Below are 10,537 nucleotides of genomic sequence, written 5' to 3'. Positions count from 1 at the left end.
AAAAAAAAAAAAAAAAAAGGCTTTGAGCATGTTCTAGAGCCTCCTGCTATTGGCTAGGCAGATTTCCATCTCATGCTCCTTTCTCGTGGCGTGTTGTGGGGCTGGCAGCCACTCCTACTTCACAGATCCTGCTAGTGTATAACAAAGTTGACAGGCACCAACAACCTCTGCTACCCAAACCCTGAGGCTCTGCTGGGAGTCTGAGCAGTTGGGCTCTATCACCAAGTGGCTTGCTCATTCTACACTAGCCCACTTCCAGGAGATGGCTCTGAACACTGAGGGATGGGGAAACATTGAGGATCCTTGATTGGTTTGGTGCAGTAGTTAAAATGGGCGAGTGGGGAGCTGGCTCCATGATAGAGTAGCTATGTACCTTTAACTGCTCTGTGGCTCAGTTTCCTTGTCTGCAAAACGGGCAAAACAGTAACATCTAACTCAGAATTGTGAAGGTTATGTGTTTGGGAAGTCATACATTCTACAAATCACCATGTCTCCAGCCAGGGCTGGCCCCCATGTATTCTTTCCAGGAATTGGGAGAAGTGGGGTCAAGATCCATCACTCAGGGCCTGGCACTCCCAGCCTTAGGGTCCTGACATGGACTGCTCAGCCCATTGTACCCAAGCTGTCGTCTTGGTCCTGCTCTAGTTCATTCTACTCATTAGCTCTTATTTAATGTTACTACATCCCACCCTTACTTCCCTGTCTCCCCACTTTCTGACATTTGCATCATTGCCCAAACATACATGGTATGGCACTGAAGTGACAACTTCAGAAACCTTGTGTCTGGGCTGTGGAACACTAATTTAGGGAGAACACCCAAACCTCCTAAGCCTGTACTAGTGCCGAAGGAACTGAAACCTCTTTAGGCCAGTCTCCCTGTTACCATCTCCCTCACTGCCACACACTGAAGGGAAAGATCCTTAGGACTGAGCAAGACTAAGATTACAAGCTTCAACCATACTGTTTGTGTAAGACACACATATTAAATGCCTATTGTATACATGGCATTCTATGCTGGACACTAAGGTGATCCCCAATCTGTTCCTTCAAGGGACTCATGATTAATGGGGGGTGGGGAGGAGGGACAGAATTAACCTAACAAAAAGGCAGTGTAGTTGTCATGATGAAGACAGGCGAAAGCAGAGGAAGCACCAGAACAGACTTCCCCTAAATGAGAGAAATGTGGGCTTCCCAGCAGGTGAGCTACCACGACCAAGCTACTCAAAGGAGCCCTGCTTGCTTCACTCTGCTTCCATCTTGTGCACCTCAATTAGCAGCTACCCACTAACAGCTTCAGCAGGCACACGGGAGGCAGTCTTTGAACTTCCAGAGATAAATGTCATTAGCCCAGAGGCCTTTAGAGCCTTACCTTCCCAGATCTACAATAGGCAGCAGCAAACTTTGTCGCCTCTCGGACGCACAGGATATCCATTCCATCCACCTGTTAATAAACGTGAGGGGCGAAGCATGAATCCAGCTGCCCCAAACCATTTTACTTTCACATCACCTGCTTGTGTTTGAGAACGGAAACTCTTCAATGTTTCTAAGATCGTCAAGGGTCTGCACAAGGACATATCCTTGGCCTTGGCCCCGGCCCCACCACAGGTGTCCTTACTCTCAGCCCAGGAATGAAATCGCCTCTCTTGTAGTAATCAGTGCTGGCTGCTGCTCTCTCAACAGATGTTCCCATTCCATAGCGATTATTCTCACAGATGAAAATACAAGGTAATTTCCACAAAGCTGCCATGTTGTAAGCTTCGAATATCTGGCCCTGGAAGTAGTTATGAAAAGGGGTTTCATTTGGCTTCTTTCTCTAGGCTCCATCATCTGTAACAGCTGCTGCTCTGCTTGACACAGAAAGCTTTCATAAAGCACAGAAAGCCTTCTCTTCTAAAACCAAGCTTTGGGCTGGGCACGGTGGCTCAGGCCTGTAATCCCAGCACTTTGGGAGGCCAAGGAGGGTGGATCACGAGGTCAGGAGATCAAGACCGTCCTGGCTAACACAGTGAAACCCCCGTCTCTACTAAAAATACAAAGTAGCCGGGCATGGTGGCGGGCACCTGTAAGTCCCAGCTACTTGGGAGGCTGAGGCAGGAGAATGGCGTGAACCCGGGAGGCGGAGCTTGCAGTGAGCGGAGATCGTGCCACTGCGCTCCAGGCTGGGCAACAGAGCGAGACTCCCTCTCAAAAAAAAAAAAAAAAAAACAAAAAACAAAAAACTGAGCTTTGGATGGTGAGGGAAAGCGGGGTGGGTGACAGATGAGAAGCAGCAGGTATCATACTCTTGCAACTAAGGAAGATGACAAACCAACTACTACTTGTTTCTTTGGGGCCATACTAGCAGTAAGGAACACACTGGAAAAAAGATCAATATGAAATCTATCAGGCCCACTGGATAGTCAGAGTGAACCAGCACCTAAGAATCAGCCTCTAGAACAGGGCTTCACAGAGTGCCGGCCACAGACTGGGTATTACTCGGTACCAAGAGAAGCACAAAAACTGAGTTAGGACTGAGATGCTATTATCTGAATTTGACACTGCCAGCGCAGACATCCAAGAGAATGGGTCTGTATCATTTTGCAATAGGTTGGGGGAGGTCCTTTACCAAGCACTGATGTAGAGCAAAGGTGAGCTCCGTCACAGGAATGCACCCCCGCTAAGTCTTCTGTGAAACAATGCTAAAAGGTCACTCTCTAATCTGGCCATAAGTCAACCAAATTTCAGCTAGCCATAGGAATTGCTATTTCACCTAATAAGCAATAAGCTGCTGCTTTAGAAATTCAACCGTGAATATTAAACACTTTGAAAATAAGACTGTTATTGGGAAGTTAAGAGATATAATTACCTGGTTAGCAGCACCATCGCCATATAAAGTCAGGCAGACCTCATCTTTTCCATTATACTTACAGGCTAGAGCAATCCCAGCGCCCAGGGGCACCTAACATTAAGGACAACCGAGAAAGGAACCACAGAAATCCATGAGGGGAGATATTAATGCCCTGCATTTTAACTCCTGGCCAGAATCTGGCACAGAAATTACACTGCTGCTACAAACTCTCCTTCCAACCCCATCCCTGTTGATCCCACCCCCGATATTTTCAATGAAGCAGTAAAGTAATATATAAATACTATGTTCTATTTTAACCAGTGAGCAATAACATTTCTGCATTCAAGAGTTAAAAAATAAAACCTGGCCGGGCGTGGTGGCTCACGCCTGTAATCCCAGCACTTTGGGCAGATCACGAGGTCAAGAGATCGAGACCATCCTGGACAAGATGGTGAAACCCCGCCTCTACTAAAAATACAAAAAATGGCTGGGCACGGTGGCGCTTAACTGTAGTCCCAGCTACTCAGGAGGCTGAGGCAGGAAAATTGCTTGAACCCTGGGGGTGGAGGTGCGGTGAGCTGAGATCACACCACTGCTCCAGCCTGGGCGGCTTAGCAAGACTCCATTTTGAAAGAAACAAAACAAAACAAAACAAAACAAAACTAGGTTTTTAAAAAAAACACATAATAGAATCTTAATATATTAGGAAAAGAAACAGTTGGGATATAATTTTGTGCTGTTAATTCTTCATCATTCACTAACTGATGAGAACAAGGACTCCATAATGAAGTTCACAAGATAAGGCAATGTACTGAAATATAAATAGGAAGGGGAAGGTATGGCTCCACTGCTAGACGCTCTTGCTTACTTATAAAACAGCAGACACCTAAAAGGAAACATTATAAATCACCATCCAAATCTACTCAACTCATCGCTCAAATGGTAGGATATGAAGCACTAGGTCTTTAAAAGCAAACCAAGCCCCCAAAATAGTCACGCATCGCTTAACAACAGGGATATATTTTCAGAATTGCATCACTAAGGGATTTTGTCGTGTGAACACCATACTGTAATGCACAAACCTAGAAGGTACAGCCTACTGCACACTTAGGCTGTATGGTAGAGCCTACTGCTCCTAGGCTACAACCCTGCACAGCATGTGACTGTACTGAATCCTGTAGGCAAAATATTTGCGTACCTAAACGTAGAAAAGGTAATGTGTTGTGCCACTACAACATCACTAGGTGACAGCAATTTTTCAGCTTCATTATAAGTTTATGGGTCCACCATCCTATATGCGACACTGACCAAAGTGTCACTGTGCAGCACATGGCTGTACTACTTCATGAAAAGTTGTCTGGGGCTGGGAAAGTTTTTGAAGACAAAGGCCAGGGCCAAATCTAAAGCAGCACACAATCCTCGTCCTTGACTACCTGCGCTCCCACGATGCCATTGCCCCCGTAGAAGTTCTTGGCATACATGTGCATCGATCCTCCTTTCCCTTTAGCACAACCTCCTTTTCGTCCTGGAAATGGCAGAACATACACATGTGCAGCACAAACCAACTCTACAAAGCAAACCAAACCACACCCCAAGTGGCTCAACCATTAGAACGCAGAGGCCAATTCAGTCATCTAAGTACCTGTCTCTCCAGGCAAACAAGTTTCTGCTTGTCCTTTTACTAGTTCCATGTGCTTCAACCTTTCCAGCTTTTCCTACTCTCCAGTCACTTAGTTTCCTTCAGATGTTAGCAAAAGTCCAGATGGTACCCTAGACTTTTTTGGTTTTTTGACCAGTTACCAACATCTTAGGACCTCTCCTCTACTAGTACACTAAATATAGTCAATCCTTGAACAGGGTTTGAACTGCACGGGTACACTTATACAGATTTTTTTTTTTTCAGCCACACATGGATTGAAAATACAATATTCTGAGGATGCAAACCTGAAGATATGGAAGGCTGACTTCCGGACTTGAGTATTTGAGGATTTTGGTATACTCAAGGGTCCTAGAACCAATCCCCTGGATATATGGAGGGACAACCATAGTTCAAGAGTCAAGGAGGGCCGGGTGCAGTGGCTCATGCCTGTAATCCTAACACTTTGGGAGGTCGAAGTGGGTAGATCACCTGAGGTCAAGAGTTCGAGACCAGCCTGGCCAACATGGTGAAACCTAGTCTCTACTAAAAATACAAAAATTAGCCAGGTGTGGTGGTTTGGCACCTATAATCCTAGCTACTCGGGAGGCTGAGGCAGAATTGCTTGAACCTGGGGGATGGAGGCTGCAGTGAGCCAAAATCACACCACTTCATTCCAGCCTGGGCAAAAGAGCGAAACTCTGTCTCAAAACAAAAAAAAAAGGAGGAGGAGGGCTGGGCACAGTGGCCCACACCTGTAATCCTAGCATTTTGGGAGGCTGAGGCAGGCCACTGCACTCCAGCCTGGGCAACAAAGCGAAACTGTCTCAAAAAAACAAAACAGGTCAGGCGCGGTGGCTCACGCTTGTAATCCCAGCACACTGTGGGAGGCCGAGGCAGATAGATCACCTGAGGTCAGGAGTTGGAGACCAGCCTGGCCAACATGGTGAAACCCCATCTCTACTAAAAATACAAAAATTAACCGGGTGTGGTGGTGCATGCCTGTAGTCCCAGCTACCTGGGAGGCTAAGGCATAAGAATTGCTCGAACCTGGGAGGTGGCGGTTGCAGTGAACTGAGATCACACCACTGCATTCCAGCCTGGACAACAGAATGAGACACAGTCTCAAAAAAAAAAAAAAAAAAAAAAAAAAAAAAAAAAAGACCAAAACAAAAAAATAGTCAAGGGGGACAAAGAAAAGGGGAATATTAAGAAGATTTCTAGAATTTACATCGCATACCAAGCTTCAACCCAACTTACTTTCTATGACTGCTAGACTTGTGTTGGCATGCTTGAATGATAACCAAACCTATTGTGATTTTATAGCACTAACCTNCAACATGGTGAAACCCCATCTCTACTAAAAATACAAAAATTAACCGGGTGTGGTGGTGCATGCCTGTAGTCCCAGCTACCTGGGAGGCTAAGGCATAAGAATTGCTCGAACCTGGGAGGTGGCGGTTGCAGTGAACTGAGATCACACCACTGCATTCCAGCCTGGACAACAGAATGAGACACAGTCTCAAAAAAAAAAAAAAAAAAAAAAAAACCAAAACAAAAAAATAGTCAAGGGGACAAAGAAAAGGGGAATATTAAGAAGATTTCTAGAATTTACATCGCATACCAAGCTTCAACCCAACTTACTTTCTATGACTGCTAGACTTGTGTTGGCATGCTTGAATGATAACCAAACCTATTGTGATTTTATAGCACTAACCTGTTTTAAACTTTTACCTGAGGGGCCAGAGAACTTCACAAATGGTCAGTTAACTCAAGAGCACAACAGAAGTACCAGAGCACCAAAGGAGAGAGGGTTAAAAAAAGAAACTTAAAACTTTAAATATTAACTCATAATAGCATCTTAATGAGAGATATTTAAAAACTTAATCCACTCATTTCCCCTTTCTGTAAATCAAAAGCAAACCTGTAAGCTCTGCGAGAATTTCTCGGACAGAAAGGCCCCGGGTGAAGGTAAAGCCGTGAGCCCGGTAGGCTGTTATGAGATGGTCTGTGGGGTTGATGCCGGCTTCCAGGCCCACACAGCAAGCTTCCTGTGTTAGAGGAAGGAGAAACTATGAAGCAATACGATACATGTTTCTAAATAAAAACGTTTCCTAGACTGTAGTGAAATATTTGGGCTAGTAGAACCTGTCATTAATAACCAGAGAAAGTAGCTATTTTCCACCAAAATACAGAGTGGACGGCCCAAGCCAGAAGCAATAAACTGGCAACCCACACATGGGCCACTTCCTTCCTTTCTCCTGTATGATGACCTAAAAGAAAATCCTACATTAGATGTCAACATTAAAACACTGGGGAATTTCACATGAAAATCCAGACTTCCGCCTACTCTTGGAGACATGGAAAACAGGAAGCATTACCCCTGATTTCCACATGGCACCAACTGGCTGGAACCAAGTCATGGCATTCCTCTGGGTAGGGCATGCTGGTCCCAGTTCAGCATGAGTCCCTGTCACCGTTGTTTTGTATACTTAGCCTTCTTCACTCATTTATTCTACCTGGCTGGCCCTTGTAGGCATTTGATTCTATAACCCTTGACCTAAGCCCACAAAACAAAAAACAAACTAATCCTTTCTCTCCAAATTATATACAGTACAGGTGATCACAGTGCTAGAAAGTTTTAAAATAGTAAAACTCTAAGAACAGGTACAGAAAACTGGCAGTGTTATGTGTGAATGAATTCTTTAGCCTAAGCTTCATAGCAGGTTTTGGCATTCTACTTTTTAATTCTAAAATCCTGGCTTCAGCCAGGCACAGTGGCTCACGCCTGTAATCCTAGCACCTTGGGAGGCTGAGGTGGGCAGACCACTTGAGCCCAGAAGTTTGAGACCAGCCTGGGCAACACAGTGAGACCCCGTCTCTCCAAAAAATACAAAAATTAGCTGGGTCTGGTGGTATACACCTGTGGTCCCAGCTACTTGGGAGGCTGAGGTGGGAGGACTGCTTGAGCCCAGGGGGCAGAGGCTGCAGTGAGCCATGATCACACCACTGTACTCTAACCTGGGCGACAGAGAGATTGTTTCAAAAAAATAAATAAAGAAAATTACATTACCAGCCTCAAACTCTTCTGATACATAACAGGGTAAAGCCTAATAAGTACAAGCCATATTTCACTACCTAAATAACACAGTTCTATCACAAACCTACCACTCACCTGACCATCACACAAGTGACAGAAACCACGAATAATTTTCTGTTTATACAGCTGATCTGCTTTCAACTCCATTCGGCGCACAGTCTGCATCATCCTGTAGTATTTGAGCCCATCCTCCCTGGTGAGCACTGTTGTGACAGGAGGGCCTTCTTCCAGTCGGTGAAGGTCACATTTCTGAAATGGAATAAGGTAGTTTTAATCCTCCACATACTACACTGCAAACACTGTTGACCACTCTAAGATCTAATTCCATTGCAAATAATATTGAACTTGAAAAACTGCTGAGGAGCACATTAGTAATGCTTCATATCGCCTCTGTTCCTTAAATCCATAAACCTCACTGTGCAATGAGATGGGGCTTGGGGAAAGGAAATCTTTCTAAGATGATTTTCACTGAAAGCCCCTAGAAGCCAACTGAGATATAGGTTGAAAGAACCTTTAAAGAAACAACTAAGACTCTTCTTATTCAAGTATTTCACTGAATTACTTTCTAAACTTTAGAATAAGCTTTTATTTTTATTTTCTAGCTCCTCTCCCTACCCCCCACAGAACAACAGCAAGCTGCTAATAAATTCTAGTTTTCGTGAAGCTTCTCTGAACCTCTGATCCTGAACGTTTTGAAGAAAATGATGACTAAGCATGTTCTATTCTAAAAGTAAAACTGTATATCAGAGTGTACCTGTGAAAAAATTATTAACAAAATAAAACACCTCTTACCTTAATTTCAAATGTGGCATCATTTGCAAAATTACGGGATGCTACCAGCACTCTGCTTGCCTTAAAAGACAAAAATATACAAACAAATCAGTACTTTTTAATTGTCAACTATTTTGGAAAGTATAATTATTAATCAGTTATCAGCATGAAGTTATGGAAATTTAATAAGCCCCAACATACTCATAGGCTTCTCTTCCACCCTGTGCACTGTGTTTGCATCTTTCTTAGCCTCCAAAATGAATTCATGCTTTGGCCAATGAAACATGATCATCCCGCCATCTGAAGGCAAGCAGTGCAAAGAGGGGCAAAAACCAAACCCATCCTTTGTTTTCAAAGAAATTATAGTGAGAATATAATGAAATTAGTGGCTAAAGAGACTGGATCATCTGTGAGCTGTGTTTGTTTATGCCATTCTTTTGTTTGTTTGTTTTGAGACAGAGTTTTGCTTTTATCACCCAGGATGGAGTGCAGTGGCGCAATCTCGGCTCACTGCAACCTCCACCTCCCGGGTTCGAGTGATTCTTCTGTCTCAGTCTCCCGAGTAGCTGGGATTACAGGCACCCACAACCACGCCCAGCCAATTTTTGTATTTTTAGTAGAGACAGGGTTTCACCATGTTGGCCAGGCTGGTCTCCAACTCCTGACCTCTAGTGATCCACCTGCCTTGGCCTCCCAAAGTGCTGGGATTGCAGGCGTGAGCCACCGCGTCCGACCTGTTCATGCCATTCTTAGTCATAACCAGATACTGTTCATTCTGAGCAAGCCAAAATTATACTTCAAATAAAACTATGATTTAATCCCCACTCCAGGCAAAGTTGACTCTTCTATCAAATTGGATCTGTAAGAAAAAATATTTTAAATTGATTGAAGTATGAGATGAATACATTAGGGAGACAAAAGAAAAGATACTTAGCACTCTCTGACTTAAACACAATGTGCTTGAGCCAGCTGTTTTATAATTTATAATTTGAACAGCCTAAATCTTGGGTAGGCTCCTCCTGAAGCCCCAGTCGAAAGAAACGTTTTCTAAAACACTGTTCTCTTGAAGTTTGGGTGGCTGTCACTGTTTGGAGGTAAAAAGCTTGGGGGGGAGGCAAGAAATGATTCCTTTCCAGTTTTACAATTGAGCAAACCTGCTCACAGCAAAAGTATTCTATGTAATGGCTAAGGTTTAGGTTAGATGACAGTATTTATCCAGTTAGTATTATCGTACTATTTTAACTCCCTTCTGCTCACACACTGACATGTAAACCAACATGATTTCTCCATAAAAAGCACATCTGATGTGTTCATACCTTACATAATCCAGCAGTGGACTGGATCTTGGTGAGAAGAGTTAAGACTGATCTGCCAAGTATACGCTGGAGTGTACAAGCCAATAGGCAGAAAGCTAATTACATATCTCTTCATCCCTCAATAGACCATTATCGGACAAAGCCAACAAACATAGACAATGACAGTGCTGGAGGAAAACAACTGAAATACTAGGAATCAATGTTTCAGTTAACTTACAGACAGAGACAGTCCACTAATGTATCTCAGAAAAACTGAAGGAAATTTACGAATTTAGGAAGAAGTAAAGCTGAAAGAGGGTGAAACAGCAAATCAATGGTTATATTTGGCAATCATCAAACAGATGTGTTATTCTTGGCAATTAATAAATTATTTTGTGGGGCCAGAAATGTATTGCGAAATACACTTCCAAATACAACTATAGAAACTGCAGTTTTTGGAAGGCAGGAGTCCAAACCAGCCAGGAAACAGTAACAGAAAAGGTAACTTCTTTCTCAATCCTAGAGTTGAAACGATGAGGCAGGATAATGCTATACAATAAAGAGCAAGAAGGGGCCCAGTGCTGTGGCACGCACCCGTAATCTTGCGCCTGCAAAGATTAGGACTGCCAGAAAGCTACTTAGATACGTTCTCCCCTGGCTTCATTATTGTGTATCTCAAAAATAAGAACCACTGATATGAGTGAAAGGAGCAAACTTAAAGAAGCTAAAAGTCCTATCAGAAGTGTGAGTGTATCATAATTTCTGAGTGAGAGCTTGTTGAAAAGATAAGTTTACTATTCATTTTCTCTGGAGAGTCATAAAAAGATTCTCTGTTAAATGGGATTCTTTTCTGACAGAGACCACGAACAACCCATTCACATTTTAAAAAATAAAAATTAGGCCGGGCA

General features: G+C 43.5%; 1 protein-coding gene across 1 annotated transcript in view; it reads right to left on the bottom strand.

The window, feature by feature from the left end:
- Nucleotides 1-10,537, bottom strand: part of PDHA1 (pyruvate dehydrogenase E1 subunit alpha 1) — a 17,498-nt gene that overhangs the window by 3,957 nt on the left and 3,004 nt on the right. The window contains exons 2-8 of the mRNA XM_017862130.1: nt 8,356-8,415; nt 7,639-7,812; nt 6,388-6,514; nt 4,261-4,352; nt 2,846-2,938; nt 1,616-1,771; nt 1,362-1,441 (exon numbers count right to left, since the gene is read on the bottom strand). Of these exons, the coding sequence (XP_017717619.1) occupies nt 1,362-1,441; nt 1,616-1,771; nt 2,846-2,938; nt 4,261-4,352; nt 6,388-6,514; nt 7,639-7,812; nt 8,356-8,415 (782 nt within the window). The remainder of the gene's footprint in view (nt 1-1,361; nt 1,442-1,615; nt 1,772-2,845; nt 2,939-4,260; nt 4,353-6,387; nt 6,515-7,638; nt 7,813-8,355; nt 8,416-10,537) is intronic.

This window comes from Rhinopithecus bieti, unplaced genomic scaffold, assembly GCF_001698545.2.
Source record: "Rhinopithecus bieti isolate Rb0 unplaced genomic scaffold, ASM169854v2 scaffold_63301, whole genome shotgun sequence".
Taxonomy (NCBI): domain Eukaryota; kingdom Metazoa; phylum Chordata; class Mammalia; order Primates; family Cercopithecidae; genus Rhinopithecus; species Rhinopithecus bieti.
This window is presented reverse-complemented; position numbering and strand designations above follow the sequence as displayed.